At 37.8% G+C, this 27654-nt stretch overlaps 2 protein-coding genes across 10 annotated transcripts in view; both read left to right on the plus strand.

Annotated features, from left to right (window-relative positions):
• The window catches only part of LOC123327556 (complement factor H-like), a 43551-nt gene extending 16608 nt beyond the window's left edge, over positions 1–26943 (plus strand). The window contains exons 4-9 of one of the 5 annotated variants that reach the window (XM_045165770.1): positions 6908–7117; positions 9923–10099; positions 11149–11322; positions 24032–24214; positions 24651–24878; positions 26033–26943. In XM_045165770.1, coding sequence (XP_045021705.1) covers positions 6908–7117; positions 9923–10099; positions 11149–11322; positions 24032–24214; positions 24651–24847 — 941 coding nt within the window. In that variant the 3' untranslated portion in view covers positions 24848–24878; positions 26033–26943. Of the gene's footprint in view, positions 1–6907; positions 7118–9922; positions 10100–11148; positions 11323–24031; positions 24215–24650; positions 25062–26032 lie in introns of those variants that run through there. The other 4 variants (XM_044943238.2, XM_044943240.2, XM_044943241.2 and 1 more) reach the window with 4 other exon arrangements.
• CFH (complement factor H) overlaps positions 1–27654 on the plus strand; it is a 482162-nt gene that overhangs the window by 251139 nt on the left and 203369 nt on the right. The window lies entirely within an intron of this gene.

Consider the following 27654-nt stretch of genomic DNA (forward strand, 5'->3'; position numbering starts at 1 on the left):
TACATCTTACCTCAATAAAGAAGAAAAAAGTTAAATAAATAATCTAACTTGACACCTAAAGCAACTAGAAAAAGAAGAAATTAAGAACCCCAGTGTTAGTAGAAGTAAAGAAATTATAAAAATTAGGGCAGAAAGAAACAAAGGAGACTATAGCAAAAATCAGCAAAACTAAAAGCTGGCTCTTTGAGATGATAAATAAAAGAGAGAAACCATTAGCTAGACTCATCAAGGGGAAAAAAAAAAAGAGAAAAATCAAATCAACAAAATTAGAAATGAAAATGGAGAGATCATAACAGACAACACAGAAATACATAGGATAATAAGTGACTACTATTAGCAACTACATGCCAATAAAATGGACAACTTGGAAGAAATGGATGAATTCTTAGAAAAGTAGAACCTTTCAAAACTGAAGCAGGAAGAAACAGAGGGTCTTAACAGACCCATCACAAGCACAGAAATAGAAAATGGAATAAAAAATCTTTCGGCAAACAAAATCCAAGGACCAGATGGCTACACAGGTGAATTCTACCAAAACTTTAGGGAAAAGCTAACACCTAGGTGGCAAGAATACACAGAAGAACTGTAGAAAAAGATCTTCACGACCAAGATAATCATGATGGTGTGATCACTCACCTAGAGCCAGACATCCTGGAATGTGAAGTCAAGTGGGCCTTAGAAAGCATCACTATGAACAAAGCTAGTGGAGGTGGAGTTCCAGTGGAGCTATTTCAAATCCTGAAAGATGATGCTGTGAAAGTGATGCACTCAGTATGCCAGCAAATTTGGAAAACTCAGCAGTGGCCACAGGACTGGAAAAGGTCAGTTTTCATTCCAAGCCCAAAGAAAGTGAAAGTGAAAGTGAACACCACACAATTGCATTCATCTAACACACTAGTAAAGTAATGCTCAAAATTCTCCAAGCCAGACTTCAGCAATACGGGAACCGTGAACTTTGAGATGTTCAAGCTGGTTTTAGAAAAGGCAGAGGAACCAGAGATCAAATTGCCAACATGCGTTGGATCATGGAAAAAGCAAGAGAGTTCCAGAAAAACATCTCTTTATGCTTTATTGACTATGCCAAAGCCTTTGACTGTGTGGATCACAATAAACTGTGGAAAATTCTGAAAGAGATGGGAGTACCAGACCACCTGACCTGCCTCTTGAGAAATCTGTATGCAGGTCAGGAAGCAACAGTTATAACTGGACATAGAACAACAGACTGGTTCCAAATAGGAAAAGGAGTATGTCAAGGCTGTATATTGTCACCCTGTTTATTTAACTTCTATGCAGAGTACATCATGAGAAATGCTGGACTGGAAGAAGCACAAGCTGAAATCAAAATTGCCAAAGAAATATCAATCACCTCAGATATGCAGATGACACTACCCTTATGGCAGAAAGTGAAGAGGAACAAAAAAGCCTCTTGATGAAAGTGAAAGTGGAGAGTGAAAAAGTTGGCTTAAAGCTCAACATTCAGAAAACGAAGATCATGGAATCTGGTCCCGTCACTTCATGGGAAATAGATGGGGAAACAATGGAAACAGTGTCAGACTTTATTTTTGGGGGCTCCAAAATCACTGCAGATGGTGATTTCAACCATGAAATTAAAAGACATTTACTCCTTGGAAGGAAAGTTATGACCAACCTAGATAGCATATTCAAAAGCAGAGACAATATTTTGCCAACAAAGGTCCGTCTAGTCAAGGCTATTGTTTTTCCTGTGGTCATATATGGATATGAGAGTTGGACTGTGAAGAAAGCTGAGCACCGAAGAATTGATGCTTTTGAACTGTGGTGTTGGAGAAGACTCTTGAGAGTCCCTTGGACTTCAAGGAGATCCAACCAGTCCATTCTAAAGGAGATCAGCCCTGGGATTTCTTTGCAAGGACTGATGCTAAAGCTGAAACTGCAATACTCTGGCCACCTCATGTGAAGATTTGACTCATTGGAAAAGACTCTGATGCGGGAGGGATTGGGGGCAGGAGGGAAAGGGGATGACACAGTATGAAATGGCTGTATGGCATCACTGACTCGATGGACATGAGTTTGGGTGAATTCTGGGAATGGGTGATGGATAGGGAGGCCTGGTGTGCTGCAATTCCTGAGGCCACAAAGAGTCAGACACCACCGAGTGACTGAACTGAACTTAACTGATCCTACTCAAATTCTTCAGAAAATTGCAGAGGAAGATAAACTCCCAAATTCGTTCTCTGAGGTCACCATCACCCTAATTCCAAAAGTAGACAAAGATGCCACAAAGAAAGAAAACTATAGGCCAATATCGCTGATGAACATAGACGCTAAACTCTTCAACAAAATTCTAGCAAACAGAATCCAGCAACATATTAGAAAAATCATACATCATGACAAGTGGGTTTTATTCCAGGGATGCAAGATTTCTTCAATATTTGTAAATCAATCAATGTGATATACAACATTACTAAATTAAAATATAAAAAACATGATTATCTCAATATATGCAAAGAAAGCCTTTTTAAAAATTCAAAATCCATTTATGATAAAAAACTCTCCAGAAAGCAGGCATAGAAGGAACATACCTAAACATAATAAAAGCCATATATGATAAACCCACAACAAACATTATCTTCAACAGCAAAAAATTGAAAGTATTCCCCCTAAGATCAGGAAGAAGACAAGGGTGCCCACTCTCACCACTACTATTCAACATAGTTTTGAAAGTTTGAGTGACAGCAATCACAGAAGAAATGGAAATAAAAGGAATCCAGATTGAAAAAGAAGAAGTAAACTCTGTTTGCAGATTCTATACATAGTAAACCCTAAAGACACCACCAGAAAATTACTGGGGCTAAGAGATGAATATAGTAAAGTTTCAGGATATAAAATTAATACACAGATATCCCTTGCATTCCTATACATTAACAATGAGAAAACAGAAAGAAAAATTAAAGAAACGATCCCATTCACCATTGCGATGAAACGAATAAAATACTTAGGAGTAAGTCTACCTAAAGAAACAAAATACTTATATATAAAAAGCTATAAGACACTGATGAAAGATATAAAAGATGACAAAAATAGATGGAGAAATACACCGTGTTCAAGGATCAGAAATCTGCATATTGAAAATAAATATAGTACCCAAAGCAATCTATACATTCAATGCAATCCCTATCAAGCTTCAATGGCAATTTTCATAGAACTAGACAGATGATTTAACAACCAAAAGTTGGCTTAAAGCTCAACATTCAGAATATGAAGATCATGGCATCTGGTCCCATCACTTCATGGGAAATAGATGGGGAAACAGTGGAAACAGTGTCACACTTTATTTTTCTGGGCTCCAAAATTACTGCAGATGGTGACTGCAGCCATGAAATTAAAAGACACTTACTCCTTGGAAGGAAAATTATGACCAACCTAGATAGCATATTCAAAAGCAGAGACATTACTTTGCCAACAAAGGTTCGTCTAGTCAAGGCTATGGTTTTTCCTGTGGTCATGTATGGATGTGAGAGTTGGACTGTGAAGAAGGCTGAGCGCCAAAGAATTGATGCTTTTGAACTGTGGTGTTGGAGAAGACTCTTGAGAGTCCTTTGGACTGCAAGGAGATCCAGCCAGTCCATTCTGAAGGAGATCAGCCCTGGGATTTCTTTGGAAGGAATGATGCTAAAGCTGAAACTGCAATACTCTGGCCACCTCATGTGAAGCGTTGACTCATTGGAAAAGACTCTGATGCTGGGAGGGATTGGGGGCAAGAGGAGAAGGGGACGACAGAGGATGAGATTGCTGGAAGGCTTCACTGACTCAATGAACGTGAGTCTCAGTGAACTCCGGGAGTTGGTGATGGACAGGGAGGCCTGGTGTGCTGCGATTCATGGGGTCTCAAAGAGTCGGACACGACTGAGCGACTGATCTGATCTGATCTGATGGAAATACAAAAGAATCTTGAATAACCAAAGCAATCTTAAGAAAGAAGAATGGAACTGGAGGAATCAGCATGACTGACTTCAGACTATACTACAAAGCTACAGTCATCAAGACAGTATGGTACAGGCACAAGCCAGAAATATAGATTAATGGAACAAAATAGAAAGTCCAAAGATAAATCCACACACCTAGGGACACCTTATCTTTGACAAAGGAGATAAAAATATACAATGGAGAAAAGACAATCACTTTAACAAGTGGTGCTGGAAAACTGGTCAACCACTTGTAAAAGAATGAAACTAGAACACTTTCTAACTATACGCAAAAATAAACTCAAAATGGATTAAAGATCTAAATGTAAGAACAGAAGCTATAAAACTCCTACAGGAAAACTTACACAAAACACTCTCTGACATAAATCACAGCAGATTCTCTATGACCCACCTTCCATGGTAATGGAAATAAAAGCAAAAATAAACAAATGGGACTTAATTAAACTTAAAAGCTTTTGTGCATCGAAGGAAACTGTAATAAAGGTGAAAAGACAGCCTTCAGAGTACGCGTAAATAATAGCAAATGAAGCAACTGGCAAAGAACTAATCTCAAAAGTATACAAACAACTCATGCAGCTCAATACCAGAAAAATAAATGACCCAATCCAAAAATAGGCCAAAAAATATACAGACATTTCTCCAAAGAAGTGATTCAGATGGCTAATAAGCACATGAAAAAATGTTCAACATTACTCATTATCAGAGAGTTGCAAATCAAAACCACAATGAGGTACCATCTCATGCTGGTCAAAATGACTGCTATCAAAAGTCTACAAACAATAAATGCTAAAGAAGGTGCAGAGAAAAGTGAACCCTCTTACACTGTTGGTGGAAATGCACGCTAGTACAGCCACTTTGGAGAACAGTGTGGAGATTTCTTAAAAAACTGAAAATAGATCTGCCATACAACCCAGCAATCCCAGTGCTAGGCACACACATTGAGGAAACCAGAATTGAAAGACACGTGTACCACAATGTTCATCATAGCACTGTGTACAATAGCTAGGACATGAAAGCCACCTAGATGCCCATTGGCAGAAAAAAATGGATAGGAAATCTGTGGTACATATACACAAAGGAATATTAGACAGGTGTTAAAAAGAACACTTTTGAATCATTTCTGATGAGGTGGATGAAACTAGAACCTATTATACAGTGATGTAAGTCAGAAAGAAAAACACCAATATAGTATATTAATGAATATATATGGAATTTAGAAAGGTGGTCACCACGACCCTATATGTGAGACAGCAAAAAGAGACACAGATATAAAGAACAGACTTTTGGACTCTGTGGGAGAAAGCGAGGTGGGGATGATTTGAGAGAATAGCATTGAAACATGTATATTACCATATGTGAAATAGATCACCAGTCTAAGTTTGATGTATGAAACAGGGCACTCAAAGCTGGTGCACTGGGACAACCCAGAGGGGTGGGATAGGGAGGGAGGTGGGAAGGGGGTTCAGGATGGGGGTACACCCGTGGCTGACTCATGTCAATGTATGGCAAAAAACTAAAATATTGTAGTTAGCCTCCAAATTAATTAATTAATTAATATTTTAAAAGTTGTTGTTCTATTGCCAAGTCATGTCCAACACTTTGTGACCCCATGGACTGCAACAGGCCAGGCTTCCCTGTCTCTCACCATCTCCCAGAGTTTGCCGAAGTTCATGTCCATTGAATTGGTGATGCCATCCAACCATCTCATCCTCTGTCAGCCTCTTCTCCTTCAAGAGAAAAGGCAGTAGTTACCTACAAGGAGACTCTTACAAATATCAATAGCTTCTGAAGAATCTTTTTTTTTTTTGGTCACAAGGGACTGGTACAACATATACAAAGAGATGAAAGGAAAAAAAAAACTTGCAGCCAAGACTACTGTATCCAGGAAATCCATATTGCAACCATAGTGTGATGTCCCTTCACACCTGTCATAATGGCTACCATGAAAAGGACAATATCAAGTGTTGTCAAAGATGTGGAGGAAAAGGAATATTTGTGCACTGTTGGTAGGGTTGTAAACAGGCAGAGTTGCTATGGAAAAGAGGATAGCGTTTCCTTTAAAAAATAAAAATAGAACTGCTGTATGATCCAGCAATTCCACTACTGGGTACTTATTCAAAGGAAACAAAAACACTAATCTAAAAAGATATATGTACTCCATTGTTCATTGCATTGAATGACCAGGATTTGGAAGCAACCTAGAAAGTCCACTGATAGGTAGATAAAGATGTTTTATATATATACATGCAATATGAACTATAACCAAGCCATAAAATATGAAACATTTCCATTTTCAACAACATGGATGTGTCTAGCATGTATTATTTTAAGTGAAGTAGGTAAGATAGAAAAAGACAAATGCCACATGATTTCACTTATTTATGGGATCTAAAAACAAAACAAAATCAAAGGAAAACAGGCTCATATGGATACAAAAATTTAATGAGTTGTTGCAAGAAAAGAGGAGGGGGTTGGCAAGGTAGATACAGGGGATTTAAAAGTACAAACTCCAGTTATGTAATAAAGCCAGGGGGATGTAATATACAACATACAGAATATGGTCAATAATATTGTAATAAATTTGATATGGACAGATTGCTACTAGACATACTGGTAGTCACTTTATAATGTATGTAAAAGTAGAATCATTTTGTAGCCCATTTGAAGCTACCATACTGTTATACATCCAACATTTCAATAAGAAATTCATTTCAAAAAGGATGAAGGGGCATACTGAACAAGTAGTAGTAGCATTGTGTTTATGGAGACAAATAGCTTGCAAGTTTCAAATATTTGTCCATTTTAAAATCCTTTAACTTGTTCCGAGTATTCTTTTTGTTTAATTCTTATTTTAAAATCCAAAGTAATATTTGATTATTTTAACATTTTTAATTTAAAGATTATATTTGTACTTTACTCTTTGACCTCTGTACTTCATACAGAAAAAATTGGATGTTCTCAACCACCTCAAATAGACCATGGAACCATTAACTCACCTAGCTCTGCAGAAGAAAGGAGAGAAATACATGAACAAAGGCTGTATGCACATGGCACGAAGTTAAGTTATACTTGTGAAGAAGGCTTCGAGATATCTGAAAATAATGTGATAATATGCCAAATGGGAAAGTGGAGCTCTCCACCTCAGTGTGTAGGTGAGGACACTAGGCAAACCAAACTCTATTTTCATTACCATTCATTAAAACTAATCAATTGTCTTCAAAGTCATGAGACTCGATCCATAAGATTTCTAAATATTTCATGTAATTTATCTACTTATAGGTCATTTATGTATTAAAATAAAATGTATATATTTATACATTAAATCAAATTTGACATATAAAATTAACCATTTTTGTTATTAATAATTCCATTAGTTCTATAGAGAATCACTTTTCAATCTGGCAATTATTTTGTATTAACACCAGATGTGCAATAAAATTAAACCTAACTATTTATATTAGTAAGCCTATTTATATTCCTATCTATTTAAGTTTCAAAAAAAATGTCTTTTGTCTTCCCTAAAATGTCCCTTTTAATTTCTTACAATATATAGTACTTTCCCTGAGTTGATTTTTGGAGTCTCAATGTGTTTTTCTTTTATTACTCATGATTGATTAGAGAGCACTGATGTTTTCTTTCATATATTGATAATTTAGGTTTCAAGTTCTTGCTCAAGTGGACACACACCAGGATGGTGATTTTAGGAAAAATTTGTGCACTTTCCTCCCATATTATGGAGGTTCCTGTATAATCATTTATTATTTTCAAGTAAAATTACCGAATATATTGACCAGTTCAGTTCAGTTCAGTCGCTCAGTCATGTCCGACTCTTTGTGACCCCAAGAATCACAGCATGCCAGGCCTCCCTGTCCATCACCAACTCCCGGAGTTCACTCAGACTCACGTCCATCGAGTCAGTGATGCCATCCAGCCATCTCATCCTCTGTTTTCCCCTTCTCCTCCTGCCCCCAATCCCTCCCAGCATCAGAGTCTTTTCCAATGAGGAAACCCAGGTCTCCTGCATTGTAGGCAGACGCTTTACCATCTGAGCTACCAGGGAAAGTTTGATTTGTTGTTGCAGTTAATTATTCAGTCATTTCTGACTCTTTGCGACCCCATGGACTGTAGGAAGCCAGGCGTCCCTGTCCTTCACTGTCTCCTGGAGTTTGCTTAAACTCATGTTCATTGAACTGGTGATGCCACTCAACCATCTCATCCTTTGCAGTCCCTTCTCCTCCTATCCTCAATCTTTCCCAGCATTAGTGCCTTTCCCAATGAGTTGGCTCTTTGTATCACGTGACTTCTCTGATGGCTCAAACCGTAAAGCATCTGCCTACAATGCGGGGGACCTGGGTTCAATCCCTGGGTTGGGAAGATCCTCTGGGGAAGGAAATGGCAACCCACTCCAGTACTCTTGCCTGGACAATCCCATGGACGGAGGAGCCTGGTAAGCTATAGTCATGGGGTAACAAAGAGTCGGACACGACTGAGCGACTTCACTCACTTTCACTTTCATTTTCATCAGGTGACCAAAGTATTGGAGCTTCAGCTTCAGCATCAGTCCTTCCAATGAATATTCAGGATAGATTTCTTTTAGGGTTGACTGGCTTGATCTTGAAGTGTAAGGGACTCTCAAGACTCTTCTCCAGCACCACAGTTCAAAAGTATCAATTCTTTGGCACTCAGGCTTCTTTATTGTCCAACTCTCAAATTGGTCCATGACTACTGGAAAAGCCATAGCTTTGACTAGGTGGACTTTTGTTGGCAAAGCGATGGCTCTGCTTTTTAATATGCTCTCGAGGTTTGTCATAGCTTTTCTTCCAAGGAGCAAGCGCCTTTTAATTTCCTGGCTGCAGTCACAAACTGCAGTGATTTTAGAGCCCAAGAAAATGAAGTCTGTCACTGTTTTCATTTTTTTCCCCATCTATTTGCCACGCAGTGATGGGACCAGGTGCCATGACTTCCATTTTTTGAATGTTGAGTTCTAAGCCAGCATTTTCAGTCTCTTCTTTCACCTTCACCAAGAGCCCCTTTAGTTCCTTTACTTTCTGCCCTTAAGGTGGTGTCATCTGAGGCATAGCTGAGGTTATTGGTATTTCTCCTGGCAATCTTGATGCCACCTTGAGCTTCATCCAGCCAGGTATTTTGCATGACGTATGCTGCATATAAGTTAAATAAGCAGGATGACAATATACACCCTTAAAGTACTCTTTTTCCAATTTTGACCCAGTCAATAGTCCATGTACAGATCTAACTGATACTTCTTCACCCACATAGTTTTCTCAGGAGGAAGGTAAGGTGGCCTGGTATTCCCATCTCTTCAAGAATTTTCCACAGTTTGTTGTGATCCACACAATCAAGGACTTTAGCATAGTCAATGAAGCAGAAGTAGATGTGTTTCTGGAATCTCCTTGCTTTTTCTGTGATCCAGTGAAGGTTGGCAATTTGATAACACTAACTAAATTATCTCAGTTTCACATCATTTAAGGTGCAGTTTGAACATCCTCTGATATACATCACAGATTTCAGGTCTCTGTTCCAGTACTATGGCTGAACTCTGCTCTTATCATGACCCAATTTGCTGTTAATTTATCAACCATTTCTTTATAATATGAAATTCTCTAAGACATTTAACATAATGCAAGGTAACATATTTTGATAAAGGCAAAAATAGAAACATTCATAATTTAGAAGGGCTGTCATGGGAGAAGAGAATTTAAATTTGAGAAGTATGCAGCTCTACATCTTAGAATGTCACCATTCTCATGTTGTATTTTTGATAATATAGAGACAGTCAATGTGACTAAATCAAGATTTCTGACATTTGTCTCTAGGTATAAGAGAAATACTGTAAATATTCATTGGTTTGATATGTATTTATTTTCTGGAATATAATCAGTGGTGGCTATGAATCTTTAAAGATGTACTAAACAAATGCGTATTCTTTTTTCTTTCAGACACAAATTGTGTTAACTTGCCCACCTTTGAGGATGCTGTACTCATAGATAGGGAGAAGAATTTTTATAGGTCAGGAGAACAAGTGGCTTTTAAATGTCTATCATATTACCAGTTGGATGGATCTAATACTATACAGTGTGTTAAGAGCAAATGGATAGGAAGGCCAGCATGTAGAGGTACTTTGGTAAAATTTTAAAATTTATATAAGTATCTGAAGTAATATAATGTAGAAAATTGTCTCCACTATCATTAAATGGACATAGATTACTTTTAGGCCAGGTCAAAAGCAGTTTGTGCCTGAATATAAAAAGAGATGGACTTGTGTTCCCAGTGTTTGGTGTTGTAGCCCAATAGTTCTCAAAGCATAGTCCTGGCAGAGCATTCTCAGCACATTCTGTAAACTGTTAGATATGCAAGCAGATTCACAGGCTCACTCAGACTTGTTGAATCTAAACCTCTGGGGCTGCAACTCTGATAATGTCTTGATGATTCCCAAGGAATTCTGTGTATATTTCAGTTTAGGATCCATGGCTACAGCTTCTTGTAGTTACAGCTTCTTCATCCCCTGAATAACATGAGGAATGCACATAATTGATGGTGGTGTCCTTAGCATTTGCCCCAAAATATCATTAAAGTATAGTTTTTTAAATTTACACTTTTTTTTCTATTATTTTTCCAGATCTTCTGTTCAAATCTTTAATTAATCATCTTTTCCTTGCAACTATAGTATTCTTCAGAGTGTGTTAATTCTTGATCAAGTCTCTAAAGAAGAACCTACTGTGTTTATTTTCTGAAAGGCCCTAAAGTTATATCTCATAAACAGGATGAATGTAAACCAAATCTTGATGTCAAATGATATTTTTATTATGTTTTGTTTATGGTTTATAAATTCATTTTGAATTTATATACTTTATAATTTTTATTTTACTAACCTCAAAAAGAGATTTACAGGAAAACTTTTTTTTCAGTGCCCTAAAAATTGTGTATCACTTTTCTAGTGAAGTATATGGGAGAGATTTAAGATACAGAAGTTTAATTCATGCTGAAAAATATTGCTTTATTTCCTTTCCCTTAACCTTCCTATAAACTGAGGACAACTAGCAGTCTTTCATGACAGATTAACTGTTGAATCAAAACAACCGTGGAATATATTTGACATTCTATTTCCTCCTTGCTGTTCATGATAATCATTATATTAGAGATCCTTTTTTATCTTTCTATTCAGATGTTTCCTGTGTGAATCCACCTCAAGTGGAAAATGCTATTATACACAATCAGAAGTCTAAATATCAAAGTGGTGAGAGAGCACGTTACGAATGCATTGGGAATTATGACCTTTTTGGAGAGATAGAAGTTGTATGTTTAAATGGAACTTGGACAGAACCACCTCAGTGTAAAGGTAGAGTATCTTACTCACTCTGTCCACCCAATTTAGAGAATATAATAACAAGATATATTGAATCAAAATTAGGATGAAGTCGCCTTTCTGGAATAATTTTTAGTTGCAAAAAAAAATGATGCTGAAAATCCAGTTCTTTTGTGGTCTTAATATGTAGTCTAACATGTTTATTGTATGACAGTGTTGACCAGATTTGAGAAGTTGGAATCATGGGACATTTCCTGTCTTAAATCACTAAGATAGTTGTTTTCTGAAGATAAGTGTGTAAAAGATACCATAGTTACATTTAACAGCCCAAGAAATTCCACTTTGAGACATGGAATAAGCAGCTGGGGCCTGATCACAAAGTCTGTCATAGATGTGGCCAGCTGTACCTATGGATGATATTTAAAGAAAGGTTACTAGCTGAGTTCCAGCAGAGCTATTTAAAATCCTATGGGATGATGCTACAAAAGTGCTGCACTCATTATGTCAGCAAATTTGGGAAACCCAGCAGTAGTCACAGGAGTGGAAACTTTGCAGTCACATTGCAGTCATCTCCCATGCTAGTAAGGTTATGTTCAAAATCCTCAAGCTAAGCTTGATGTGAATAGCTGATTCATTGGAAAAGACCCTAAACTGGGAAAGGTTGAAGGCAGACAGAGAAGAGGGTGACAGAAGGTGAGATATTTGGGTGACATCACCAATTCAATGGACATGAACTTAGGCAATTCTGGGAGAGGTCAGGGACCTGGAAACCTGGCATGAGCAGTCCACGGGGTCACAAAGTGTTAGACATGACTTGGTGACTGAACAATAACTAGCTGAACTCATTCAGGAAATGAGTGTACACATAAAAATAAAGAGTCTGAACTTGGTACTGGAACACTTCAGTGTTTAGAGGTAAGACAGGATGGGAATCTAAACCAAGAAATGCATTCAGTTCAGTTCAGTTCAGTTCAATCGCTCAGTCATGTCCGACTCTTTGAGACCCCATGAAACACAGCATGCCAGGCCTCCCTGTCCATCACCAACTCCCGGAGTTCACTCAAACTCATGTCCATCGAGTCAGTGATGCCATCCAGCCATCTCATCCTCTGTCGTCCCCTTCTCCTCCTGCCCCCAATCCCTCCCAGCATCAGGGTCTTTTCCGATGAGTCACCTCTTTGCATGAGGTGGCCAAATTATTGGAGTTTCAGCTTCAGCATCAGTCCTTCCAATGAACACCCAGGACTGATTTCCTTTAAGATGGACTGGTTGGATCTCCTTGCAGTCCAAGGGACTCTCAAGAGTCTTCTCCAACACCACAGTTCAAAAGCATCAATTCTTTGGCACTCAGCTTTCTTCACTGTCCAACTCTCACATCCATACATGACCACTGGCAAAACCATAGTCTTGACTAGATGGGCTTTTATTGGCAAAGTAATATCTCTGCTTTTCAATATAATATCTAGGTTGGTCATAACTTTCCTTCCAAGGAGTAAGTGTCTTTTTATTTCACGGCTGCAATCGCCATCTGCAGTGATTTGGGAGCCCCAAAAAATAATGTCTGACACTGTTTCCACTGTTTCCGCATCTACTGCCATGAAGTGGTGGGACCAGATGCCGTGATCTTCGTTTTCTGAATGTTGAGCTTTAAGCTAACTTTTTCACTCTCCTCTTTCACTTTCATCAAGAGGCTTTTTAGTTCCTCTTCACTTTCTGCCATAAGGGTGGTGTCATCTGCATATCTGATGTGATTGATATTTCTCCCAGCAATCTTCATTCCATCTTGTGCTTCTTCCAGCCCAGCAATTCTCATCATGTACTCTGCATAAAAGTTAAATAAGCAAGGTGACAATATACAGCCTTTTCTTATTTGAAACCAGTCTGTTCCATGTACATTACCACTTCTAATTTTTCAAGTTAACTTTTTCCTGGTGTGTAATTTTTGTAATCTCCACTTGAACATGTTTTCATGTTTGAAGATACTCTTTTTTTTTAGACAACATACAGCTGATTCTTTTTTAGGTGTCTACCCTGCCATTTTCAGGTTTTTAATTGATGTATTTAGGACCATTTATATTTAGAGTGATTTATTAACTATTAAGGACAGTCTGCCATTTTCTTATGTGTTTTTTGTGTGTTTCCTTCAGTTCTCAACGTTTTTCTTTTCTTGACTTCCTTGTGGACTTTTGAACATTGTAAAATAATTTGACTTGGATCTGCATTGTTTTTGAGTATATGTCTTTGCATGGCTTTCTTAGTCTCTCTAGATATTAAGATACACATATGTAGTTTATCCGGAGAAGGCAATGGCACCCCACTCCAGTACTCTTGCCTGGAAAATCCCAGGGACTGGGGAGCCTGGTGGGCTGCCGTCTTTGGGGTCACACAAAATCAGATATGATTGAAGCGACTTAGTGGCAGCAGCAGGCAGTTTATCACTCCCTACTGTTGCTGAAATTTTACCACCTCAGATGAAATGTGGAATGCTTACTTCCATTTAGATTTATTAGTTCTCTCCACATTTTTAACATAAATGTCTGTAGTACCCTCTCTATGTACATTGAGCACCATATCAGATGACAATTTTGCACAACTATAATAAAATCAACAGGGAAATCATACTCTTATTATATTTACCTTTTGTTAAAAAAAAAAAAAAACTCCATTCTAAAATCTCAATTCTTTTTCTATTTTGCTTTCTTTTGAAAAGTTCTTAAGTATAGTTCTGCTGGAGACAAATTCTCTCAGTTTCACTTTGTTCAGGAAATTCTTTCTTTCTCCCTTTAATTCAAAAGGATAGTTTACAAGATAAAGAATTTGGAGTTGACAATTATTTTCATCCAGCTTTGGAAAAATGTTCTCACTTCTTTCTGGCTCTAGTCTCATCGATGAGATTTCCACCAAAGCTTGAATCCTTTTTTTCCAAATATGTATTGTATAATATTTATCCCAAATAAGTATTGCATATCTATCAAGTGGCTTATGAGATTCTTTTCTGTAAGTTTCAGGAATTTGAACATGATGTATCTTGTTTAACTTTTTATTTAGTATTGGCATATAGCTGATTAGCACTGTTGTGCTAACTTCAGGAAAACAGAGAAGGGACTCAGCAACACATATGCATGCGACCATTCTCATTCAAACTCCCTTCCTATCAAATTTGCCACATTACACTCCACAGAGTTCCCTGTGCTATACAGTAGGTCTTTATTTGTCATCCACTTAAAAAAATAGCAGTGTGTTCATGTCCACCCAAATTCCCTGTCTCTTCTCCCATCATTCCCCCTGGCAACCATAAATTCCTTCCCTAAGTCTGTGAGTCTGTTTCTGTTCCACAAATAAGTTTGTTTGCAAAATTTCTTTTAAGATTCCATGTATAGGGGATGTCTTACAATTTTTCTCCTTCTCTGTCTAACTTCACTCAGTATAACACTCTCTAGGTCCATCCATATTTTTGCAAATGACATTATTTCATCCTTTTAGTGGATGAGTAATATGCCATTGTATATTTGTACCACATGTTCTTCATCCATTTCTGTGTTGATGGACATTTAGGTTGATTCCATATCATGACTATTGTAAACAGGGCTGCAATGAACATTAGGGTGTGTGTTTCCTCTTAGACCAAGTTTTTCACCAGATCCATGCCTGGGGCAAGATTGCAGGGTCATATGGTAGCTCTAGTTTTAGTTTTCAAAGGAGCATAAATACTTGTCTCCATAGTGGCTGTATCAACTAACAGTGTATGAGGGTTACCTTCTCTCCACATAGTTGCCAGCATAGCTCTTTTGACTCATGTTAAGGGATATCATGCTGTAGTTTTGATTTGAATCTCTCTAATAATTAGTGATATGAACATCTTTTCATGGGTATCTTGCCCATCTGAATGTCTTCTTTGGAGAATTAACCTAAGGAGACAGAAGATCTGTAATCTGAAAACTGTAGTACACTAATGAAAGAAATTGAAGACAAAAACAGGTATAAGGATATACAATTATCTTAGATTAGAAAAATCAATATTGTCAAGATGACTGTACTACCAAAAGCAATCTACAGATTCAATGCAATCTGTATGTAATTACCAATGGCAATTTTTCACAGAACTAGCAAAAACACACCTTAAAATTTGAATGGAGACACAAAGACCAAAAATAGACAAAAAAATCTCGAGAAAGAAAAATGGAGCTGGAGGAATGACACTCCCTGACTTTAGACTATAGTACAAAGCTCTAGACAAAATATATATATATATATATATATATATATATATATATATATATAGTACTCATTATGACATCAAGACTTATGAATCAGTGAATTGAAATGAACAGGAAAGGGCAAATTTAATTCAGATGACCGTTACATCTAATACTATGGACAAGAATTCCTTAGGAGAAATGGAATAGCCCTCAAAGCCAACAGAAGAGGCTGAAATGCAGTACTTGGGGGCATTCTCAAAAACGACAAAATTATCTCCATTCATTTCCAAGGCAAGTCACATAAAATCAAAATAATCCAAGTCTATGCCCACCCACTAATGTCAAAGTATATGAAGCTGACTGGTTCTATGAAGACTTATATTACATTCTAGATAAAATCATCAAAACCAAAAAAATCTGCTTATCATACAGAGAACTGGAATGCAAGGTAGGAATAAAAAGATACCTGGAGTAACAGGCAAGTTTGGCCTTGGAGTACAAAATGAAGCAGGGGAAAGGCTAAAAGTGTTTTGACAAAAAGAACATGGGTCATAGGAAACACAAGAGACAATTCTACGCATGGACATCACAAGATGGTCAGTACTGAAATCAGAATTTTTATATTCTTTGCAGTCAAAGATAGAGAAGCTCTATACAGTTGGCAAAACCAAGACTGGAAGCTGTTGTGGCTCAGATCACGAGGTCCTTATTGTGAAATTCAGACTTGAATTGAAGAAAGCAGCAAAAACCATTAGGCCATTCTGGTCTTTTATGATTATATAGCAGAAAGGATAAAAATATACAAGGGATTAGATCTGAGAGAGTGCCTGAGGAACTATGGATGGAGGTTTGTAACTTTGTACAGGAGGCAGTGAACAAAACCATCCCTAAGAAGCAGAAATGCAACAATGCAAAATGGCTTTCTGAGAAGGCCTTACAAAGAGATGAAAAAAGAAGAGAAGCAAAGAGCAAAGGACAGAAAGGAAAATATACCCATCTGAATGCAGAATCCAAAGAAGAGAAAGGAGAGATAAGAAAGCCTTATTAAGTGAGCAATGCAAAAAAAAAAAAAAAAAAAAAAAAATAGAGGAAAGCAATACAGTGGAGAAGACTAGAGATGTCTTCAAGAAAATTAGAGAGAGCAAGGGAACATTTCATGCATTAATGGCCACAGTAAAGGGCAGAAACAGTATGCCCCTAAGAGAAGCAGAAGGTATTAAGAAGAGGTGGCAAAAATATACAGAAAAACTGTACAGAAAAGGACATAATGACCCAGATAACCACAAGTCACCTGGAGCCAGAAATCCTGGAGTGTGAAGTCAAGTGGGCATCACTACAAACAAAGCTAGTGGAGGTGATGGGATTCCAGCTGAGCTCGTTCAAATGCTAAAAGATGATGCTGTGAAAGTACTACACTTAATATGCCAGCAAAATTGGAAAACTTGGCAGTGGCTACAGGACTGGAAAAGGTGAATTTTTGTCCCAGTCTCTAGAAGGACAGGCCAAAGAATGTTCATACAACCACAACACAAATGGGCTCATTTCACCTGCTAGCAAGGTAATACTCAAAATCCTTCAAGCTAAATTTCAACACATGTGAACTGAAAATTTCGAGATGTATAAGCTAATTTTAGAAAGATGGCAAAATTAGAAATTAAATTTACAACATCCGTTGGATCATAGAAAATGCAAAGGAATTGAAGAAACACTCTGCTTCATTGACTAAAGTCTTTGACTGTGGATCACAACAAACTGTGAAAAATTCTTACAGAGATGGGAATACTTGACCACCTTTCCTGCCTCCTGAGAAATCTGTATGCAGGTCAAGAAGCAACAGTTAGAGCCGGAATGGAACAACAAACTAGTTCAAAATTGGGAAAGGAGTATGTCAAGGCTATATTGTCACCATGCTACTTTAACATCACACAAGATACCAGGCTGCAAAAAGCACAAGCTGGACTCAAGATTGTCAGGAAAAATACCAATAACCTCAGATACACAGATGACATCACACTAATGGCAGAAAGCAAAGAGGAACTAAAGAGCCTCTTGATAATGGTGAAAGAGGAGATTGAAAAAGCTAGCTTAAAACCACATTCAAAAAACGAAGATCATGGTATCGGGTTCCATCACTGTATGTTAGAAATGGGGGAAAATGGAAACAGTGACAGACTTCATTCTTTTCAGCTTCACAATAACTGTGGATGCTGACTGCAGCCATGAAATTAAAAGACTCTTTGGAAGTAAAGCTATGAAAACATCGACGGCATGGTAAGAAGCAGAGACATCACTTTACCAACAAAGGTTCATATTGTCAAAGTTATGGTTTTTCAAGCAGTAATGTATGGATGTGAATGTTTGAGCACAAAGAAGGCTGAGTACCAAAGAATTGATTTTTTGAACTGTGGTGCTGGAGAAGATTCTTGAGAGTCTCTTAGACTGCAAGGAGATCAAGTCAGTGAATCCTAAAAGAAATCAGTCCTGAATATTCATTGGAGGGACTGATGCTGAAGCTGAAGCTCCAGTATTTTGGCCACCTGATGAGAAGAGCTGACTAATTGGAAAAGAACCTGATATTGGAAAAGATTAAGCGCAGGAGGAAAAGGGACATCAGGGGATGAGGTGGTTGGATGGTATGATCGACAGAATGGACATGACTTTGAGCAAACTCTGCGAGTTAATGAAGGACTGGGGAGCCGGGCTTTCTACAATCCATGGGGTTGCAAAGAGTCAGAAACAATTGAGCGACTGAACAACACAACAGGAACTGATTATGATGTATCTTGACATTAAGTTTTTTGGCTCCATCCCATTTGGAATTCACTGAGCAGTTTTAGCATGTAGTTGTTGTTTTTGGTGAGTCACTAAGTCATATGCCCTATTGGAAAAATTATCATCCATTATTTAAAAAAATTTTTTTTAGAGTGTATTTCCTATACAATGTAGTGTTAGTTTCACTGTACATCAAAATGAATCAGCTACACATATACACATATCCCCATTCTTTTGGATTTCCTTTCCATTTAGACCATCAGAAAATGATCGCACAGGGAACTCAGCCATTATTTTTTTTGATCTTTTATTCTTTATTTTCAACTTCATGTTCAACCTTCTTTGGTATCTTCCCACAGGTCCTTGAAGCTATGTCCATTTTCTTTTCAGTCTATTTTCAAGTCAAACGTATTGATCATTCTGCCATCTGCAATATATTGTCAATCCATGTGGTTTTCTAATAATCTATTTTCTAGTTCTACCAATCGGACTAGATTTTTAAAAACCATCATCCAATGATTTCAGTATCTGTGTCATCTCAGTGTTGTCTTCTGTTGATTGCTTTTTCTCTTTTGAGGTTTACCTGGTCTTTGGTCTGATAAAGGATTTTCAACTGTATTCAGACACTCGAGCTTTTATATCTTGAGACTTAGGATGTTATTGGACTCCTTCATTAATCAGGCCTCCCTTACTGTCATGTAGGGTGCAAGTCCAAGGTTCCCACCTGGCCTCCTCTGACACCAGGAGAGAGGGCAGACGTTTCTTGTTTCCTCATTCAATTCAGTTCAGTTCAGTCACTCAGTCATGTTCGACTCTTTTCAGCCCCATGAATTGCAGCACGCCAGGCCTCCCTGTCCATCACCAATTCGGGGAGTTCACTGAAACTCCTGTCCATTGAGTCCGTGATGCCATCCAGCCATCTCATTCTCTGTCGTCCCCTTCTCTTCCTGCCCCTAGTCTCTCCCAGCATCAGGGTCTTTCCCAATGAGTCAACTCTTCGCATGAAGTGGCCAAAGTATTGGAGTTTCAGCTTCAACATCAATCCTTCCAATGAACACCCAGGACTGATCTCCTTTAGGATGGACTCTTTGGACCTCCTTTCAGTCCAAGGGACTGTCAAGAGTTTACTCATTATGTGGGTGAAAATGTGAGCTGCTGACTTTGACCCTGTAGATCAAGGCATGGAAAGAATTGGTCTGAGGTTTCTGCCCTTGTGGGTCTAGACTAAATCAATCCTGTTCAGTGGCTCAGTCATGTCTGACTCGTTGCACCTCCATGGACTAAAGCACACCAGGATTTCCCATCCATCACCAACTCCCAGAGCTTAGATAACCTCACGTCCATCCAGTCAGTGATGCCATCCTACCATCTCATCCTCTGTTATCCCCTTATCCTTCCACCTTCAATCTTTCCCAGCATCAGAGTTTTCTCCAAAGAGTCAGTTCTTTTCATCTGCTGGCCAAAGTATTGGAGCTTCAGCTTCATCATCAGTCCTTACAATAAATATTCAAGACTGATTTCCTTTAGGATTGACTGGTTTGATCTCCTTGCTTTCCAAGGGACTCTCAAGAGTCTTCTCCAACACCACAGTTCAAAAGCATCAATTTTTCGGTGCTAAGCTTTCTTTATAGTCCAACCCTCGCATGCATACATGATGACTGAAAAAATCATAGCTTTCGCTAGGTGGAATTTTGTTGTATAAGTAATGTCTCTGCTTTCCAATATGCTGTCTAGGTAGGTTATAACGATTTTCTAAGGAGCAAGTGTCTTTTAATTTCATGGCTTCAGTCACCATCTGCAGTGATTTTGGAGCCTCCAAAATAGTCTCTCACAGTTTCCATTGTTTCACCATCTGTTTGCTGTGAAGTGATGGGGCCGGATGCCATGACCTTAGTTCTCTGAATGTTGATTTTTAAGCTAACTTTTCCACTCTCCTCTTTCACTTTCATTAGGAGACTCTTTACTTCTTCACTTTTTGCCATAAGGGTGGTGCCATTTGCATATTTGAGGTTGTTGATATTTCTCCTGACATTATTGATTCCAGCTTGTGGTTCATCCGGCTTGGACTTTTGCATGAGGTACTCTGCATATAAGTTAAGTAAGCAAGTGACAGTATACAGACTTGATGTGCTCCTTTCCTGATTTGGAACCAGTTTTTCTTCCATGTCTGATCCTAACTGTGGCTTCTTGACCTGCACACAGATTTCTCAAGAGGCATTTCAGGTGTTACCATCTATTTAATTTCTGCAGTTTGTTGTGATCGACACAGCAAAGGTTTTGGTGTAGTCAATAAAACAGAAGTGGATTTTTTTGTGGAACTTTCTTGCTTTTTTGATGATCCAATGGATGTTGGCAATTGGATCTCTGGTTTCTCTGCCTTCACTAAATCCAGTTTGAACATCAGGAATTTCATGGGTCATGTGCTGTTGAAGCCTAGTGTGGAGAAGTTTGAGCATTACTTTACTATCATGTGAGATGAATGCAATTTTACGGTAGTTGGAATATTCTTTGGGATTGCATTTCTTTGGGATTGGAATGAAAATTGACATTTTGCAGGGCTTTGTTCCCTGATGAATTTACTGGCATATGAGTGCAGCACTTAAAGGGCATCATCTTAGGATTTGAAATAGCTCAACTGGAATACCATCACCTCCACTAGCTTTGTTCACAGTGATGCTTCCTAAGGCCTACTTGACTTTGTTATTTTAGGATGTCTGGCTGTAGGTGAGTGATCACACCTTTGTGGTTATCTGGGTCATGAAGATCTTTTTTGTATAGTGCTTCTGTGTATTCTTGCCACCTCTTAATATCTTCTACTTCTGTTAGGTCCATACCATTTTTGCCTTTTATACTGCCCATTGTTGCATGAAATGTCCTTGGTATTTCTAAATTTCTTGAACAGATCTCCAGTCTTTCCCATTCTATTATTTCCCGCTATTTCTTTGCATTGATCACTGAGGAAGGCTTTCTTATCTCTCCTTGTTATTATTTGGAACACTGCAATCAAATCTTTTTATCTTTCCTTTTCTCCTTTGCCTTTAGCATCTCTTCTTTTCTCACCTATTTTTAAGGCCTCTTGAGGCAACCATTTTGCCTTTTTTACATTTCTTTTTATTGGGGGTGATTTAGATCCCTTCCCACTGTACAAAGTCAGGAACCACTGTCCATAGTTCTTCAGGCATTCTGTCTTATCAAATCCCTTGAATCTATTTGTCTCTTCCACTCTAATTGTAAGGGATTTGATTTAGGTCATGCCTGAATGTCTAGTGGTTTTCACATCTTTCTTCAATTTAAGTATGAATTTGGCAACAAGGAGTTCATGATCTGAGCCACAGTCAGCTCCCAGTCTTGTTTTTGCTGACTGTATAGAGCTTCTCCATCTTTGGCTGCAAAGAATATAATCAATCTGATTTTGGTATTGTCCATGTGTAGAGTTTTCCATGGACATTTGGTGATGTCCATGTGTAGAGATTTCACTTGTGTTATTGGAAGAGGATGTTTGCTATGACCAGTGTGTTCTCTTGGTAAAACTCTGTTACCCTTTTCCCTGCTTCATTTTGTACTCTTAACGCCAAACTTGCCTGTTAGTCCAGATATCTCGACCTCCCACTTTTGCATTCCAGTCCAATATAATGAAAAGGACATCTTTCTGCTTCTTAGTTCTAGAAGTCCTTGTACATCTTCAGAAAACCATTCCACTTCAGCTTCTTCAGCATTACTGTTCAGGTCATAGTCCTGGATTACTGTGCTTGTCAATGGTTTGGCTTGGAAAAGAACAGCAATCGTTCTGTCATTTTTGAGGTTGCATGCAAGCACTGCATTTCAGACTGTTTAGTCGACTATCGTGGCTACTCCAATTCTTCTTAGGGATTCTTGCTCACAGTAGTAGATATACTGGTCCTCTGAGTCAAATTCACCCATTCAAGTCCATTTTAGTTTGCTGATTTTTAAAATGCCGATGTTCACCTTTGCCCTCTGCTGTTTGACCATTTCCAATTTGCCTTGATTCATGGACCTAACATTCCAGGTCCCTATGCAATAGTGCTCTTTACAGCATCAGGCTTTACTTCCATCACCAGTCACACCCATAATTGGATGTTGTTTTTGCTTTTTCTTCATCTCTTCATTCTTTCTGGAATTATTTCTCCACTGATCTCCTGCATATTGGGCACCTCCCACCTGAGGAGTTCATCTTTCACTGTCCTATCTTTTTGCCTTTTCATACTGTTCATGGGGTTCTAAAGGCAAGACTCCTGAAGTGGTTTGGCATTCCCTTCTCCAGTGGCCCACATTTTATCAGAATCCTCCGCCATGAGCCATCCAACTTGAAGGCCCTATACAGCATGGCTCAGAGTTTCATGGAGTTCTACAGGGCTGTTGTCCATGTGATCAGATGGGTTAGCTTTCTGTGATTGTGATGTTCATTCTGTCTGCCGTCTGATGGATGAGGATAAGAGGGTTATGGAAGCTTCCTGATGAGAGAGACTGACTCAGGGTGAAACTGGGTCTTGATCTGATGGAAGGGGCCATGCTCAGTAAATCTTTAGTTCAATTTTCTGTTGATGGGTGGGGTCATAGTCACTCCCTGGTTTTTGACCTGTGGCCAAACAATGGTGGAGATAAGGAAGATATTGGTGACCTAATTCAAAAGGTCTTATGCATGCACTGCTGGACTCAATTCCCCCAAACCTGCAGCAGGCCAGTGCTAACCCATGCCTCTGCTGAAGACTCCTGGACATGGACGGGCAAGTCTGGGTCAGTCTCTTTTGGAGTCATTGCTTCTTTTTCCTGGATTCTTTTGTGCACATGGTTTTGTTTGTGCCCTCTAAGAGTCTGTTTCTGCAGTCCTGTGTAGGTTCTGGTGGCTCTGTGGTGTGGTTAATTGCACCCTCCTCCAAGAGGGCTTATGCAATACCCAGGTCTACTGCACCCAGAGCCCCTGCCCCTCTAGCAGTGCACTGCCACCCGTACTTCTACAGGAGACACTCAGACACAATTCTGGCTTAGTCTCTATGGGGTCTCTGGGTCCTGGTGCACACAAGAACTTAGTGTGCACACTTAGTGTAGTATTTCTAGACTAATTCAGTATTGTGAAAACTGTTTGTATCTTGTTAGGCTACTCTTTTCTGGGCCTTTTCTTAAAGAGATCAACTGCTTCATGAGACTTTTTTTCTTTCTGAACTTGTATTATTTTGGGTTGCTGTCTCAGTGGCCCATTCAGGGTACAGAGAAGGCAAAATGAAAACCCCAAGGACTCTCTTCAGTGTAACTCTTTGAATCCCAAGGTCCCTAAGCAGATTGACTTATACCTGTTTCACAGTCTTCTGTGTTGGTTTTTATAATATGTTCAGGACCTTTATTTGGCAGAAGGAATACTTAGCAGATGCTATAAGCACAAATATTTTTACCTCATCTTGTCCAGAAATGGAAGCCAAAGTTTCCTTTCACAGACACTGCAACATGCTGTATAAAAGAGTAAAATTTTTTTTATCTTAGCTATCCATCTTCCCAGCATATACTCTGAAAGAAAACATGTTTGAACATCAGGACACTGTAAAGCAGACATATTGGTTAAAGTACTATATGTGCTTCCATGGTGGTAAAATAAGGTCTTAAAATGTGTATTTCTGATTAAGTGATTAAAATTCCTTCTGTAAATAATTTCTGTCATCAAAAATCTTAAGTTTTGATATGACATATTTGGCTGCGTTTTTATTTGTTTAAAACTGTAGGAGTTGTCTTTGAATAAATCAAACGCTATTATTTTTTAGACTCTCAAGGAAAATGTGGGCCTCCTCCACCAATAGACAATGGAGACATTACCTCACTCCTGCAATCAGCATATCCTTCAGGAATGAGTGTTGAGTACCGGTGTCAGGCCTACTATGAACTTCGGGGAAACAAAAACGTAGTATGTCGAAATGGAGAGTGGACACAACCACCAAAATGCTTAGGTAAATGCTTTAAACTTCTCTTGGATCCTGGGATAACCCTTGTACACAGCATAATGTTTAACTGTTTTTAATAGAGTTTTTTATGGATTAAATAACAACCAGTTAATGCTTGCACACCAAGGATTAATCTCTGTATATAGAAATAAAGTTAGAAAATTTCATGTTCAAGCAACAATGGCTCCTTTATGAAAACTCTTCATTTGATAACTGACATTATGAATCTTATCTTATAACATTTAATGATTACACTAAACAAAGTATCTCGTTCTTATATCATTAATTTTTTTAAATATGATGAAACCTACATTATACATTTTCAGTGTATTGGTTGGAAAATGTTTGAGGAAGATTTTTGCCAAAGTTCTTGAAACCCTGAAATTCTGTTGAAAGTATTTGCATATTACTCACAGTTTATGTTTATTTTCTTTAATTTTAGAGGCATGTTTAATTTCAGAAGAAACAATGAGAAAACATCACATACAGTTAAGATGGAAATACGAGAAAAAACTTTACTCTAAAACAGAGGATACCATTGAATTTATGTGTCAATATGGTTATCGTCAACTGACACCAAAACATACATTTCGAACAACTTGTCGGGAAGGAAATGTGGTATATCCTCGATGTGGATAAAACATTGACTACATGCAGTTGTAAAACTGAAGTATATACATGTATTCAGATTTTTTCCCTATTAATTCAATTCTGTTTATTTTCTCAAGTATTTTTTAACGCTTCTTGAATCATAAATCAGATTTGTGTTAAATATTATGGGGACAATGTAATTGAGAGATGGGTCCAATGAATCACTTCTTAAAAGTACCTCATTAAACTTGGCAAATCAAAATGTATGTGTCCTGTTCATGAAACATTTATAGCAAGAAATTAGATTCAATCACTTCCATGCCTCCTTCCATCCATCAGTTTCCTAACTTTCTTAAAGCTTTCTCCATTACTTCTGAGGGTTTCTGAAACTCTGTTTTAGAAGACATGGGGAAAAAGTGTGGAAAGAAATGGAAAACATTCAAAATAGATGAGCAAAAGTAAGATAAACTACTTATATTTAATTCCTGACATAAGTATGACATAGTTTGCTTTTATATGTTTGATGTTATACTTATGTCAGGAATTAAATATAAGTAGTTTTTCTTACTTTTGCTCATCTATCAATAGATGAATAAACCATAAATGATGAGATACATAATATTTCAGTACAGTTCAGTCACACAATCATGTCCGAGTCTTTGCGACCCCATGCACTGCAGCACTCCCAGGCCTCCCTGTCCATAAGCAACTCCCGGAGCTTACTCAAACCCATGTCCATTGAGTCAGTGATGCCATCCAACCATCTCATCCTCTGTCGTCCCCTTCTCCTCCTTCCAATCTTTCCCTGCGTCAGGGTCTTTTCAAAGGAGTCAGCTCTTCACATCAGGTGGCCAGTATATTGGAGTTCCAGCTTCAGTATCAGTCCTACCAATGAACATTCAGGACTGATTTTCTTTAGGCTGGACTGGTTGGATCTCATAATATTTTACAAGATGCTTATCAAAGTACACATAATTCAAATAAAGAACAATGAGAATCACATTGCATAACTACTATAACACGGAATATAAGTGATTAAAAAATTCAACATTAAATATACACACACACGTAAGACACTCTGTTTTAAACAGTGAATAAATTTTTATAGAAAAATATTGGCAAGAAATGTAAGAAACTATCTAGTATAGCTAGAGTTGAATTCACAGATAATAGGTGTAAAAGGTGTTTCACTTCTTTTTACTTACATGTATTCTTGAATTTTTCTGTCTTTAGTGTATATCAACTTTGAATCTCAAAATATTTTCTAAAAGAAATATGCAAAGTGACACAAGAGGAGCTTTAGAGATCAATTTGGTAATAAACTCCAGGTCTAGTAACATTTTCTTCATTTTGCTGGTACAGAGCATTTTAGAAACATTCACCACCAGTCTGAAAGGTGATGTTTATGTTCATACATTTTAAACAGCATATTAAGGTTAAATCAGTTAACTATAAACATTTTAAATTTCTAAATATCATAAAAATGTTATTATTAAAATAGATTTAAATAATCAAGCTACAATATTTAAGGTGATATCTTATTACTTTGTACTGCATCAAGTCAAGTGACCTTCTTAGTCTAAGAAGCATGGCCATCACCATTGGTGCTAATTGATGTAAATCTGAATTGCTGGTAACAGCTGTTTTTCTCACTCTTAAATGAAATTGTTACAGTTGATAAGTTATCTTTGCTGTAAATGTTAACATTTTTCTAGATATTATTTCTCCAAATTTTTCAATTAATCATTGTAGAATCTATTTATGATCAAGGCTGCAAACAGTTATTTCACTGTTGTCTAGAAAATGATGATTTTTAAAGATCAGTTCTATCATTTTTCTGCATTTATTGCCATTCTGTGTAAAGATGAGTGTTAATTTATAGACTCTGTTCATAATCAACTTTACCTAAACAGTTTTAGCAAATCTTTAGAATAATTTGGTTTTAAATAATTTGTAGTTGACATATAGTTGATTTACAAGTTTCACAAGTATAAAACAGAGATCCACAAGTTTTAAACACTGTACTGTATTTAGAGTTATTGTAAAATATTGGTTATGCTTCCTGTGTTGTATGGTATGTCCTTGGAGATTCTTTATTTTATACATAATACCTCTTAATCAAATACGCCTATTGTTCCTCCCTGCTTCCTTCTCCCCACTGGCAGCCACTTGCTGGTTATCTGTATCTGTGAGTCTCTTGCTGTTTTATTATATTCATTCATTTTAAAAATTTTTTAAAAATATAAATTTATTTATTTTAATTGGATGCTAATTACTTTACAATATTGTATTGGTTTTCCCATACAACAACATGAATCTGCCACAGGTGTACACGTGTTCCCCATCCTGAACCCTCCTCCCACCTCCCTCCCCGTACCATCACTCTGGGTAATCCCAGTGCACCAGCCCCAAGCATCCTGTATCCTGCATTGAACCTGGACTGGTGATTCCTTTCTTATATGATATTATACATGTTTCAGTGCCATTCTCCCAAATCATCCCACCCTCTCCCTCTCCCACAGAGTCCAAAAGACTGTTCTATACATCTCTGTCTCTTTTGCTATCTCACATACAGGGTTAACATTACCATATTTCTAAATTCCATATATATGCGTTAGTAAACTGTATTGGTGTTTTTATTTCTGGCTTACTTCACTTTGTATAATCAGCTCCAGTTTCATCCACCTCATTAGAACTGATTCAAATGTATTCTTTTTAATGGCTGAGTAATACTCCATTGTGTATAGTTCCACTGCTTTCTTATCCATTCATCTGCTGATGGGCATCTAGGTTGCTTCCATGTCCTGGCTATTATAAATAGTGCTGCGATGAACATTGGGGTACACGTGTCTCTT

The sequence above is a fragment of the Bubalus bubalis genome, chromosome 5 (genome assembly GCF_019923935.1).
Source record: "Bubalus bubalis isolate 160015118507 breed Murrah chromosome 5, NDDB_SH_1, whole genome shotgun sequence".
NCBI lineage: Eukaryota > Metazoa > Chordata > Mammalia > Artiodactyla > Bovidae > Bubalus > Bubalus bubalis.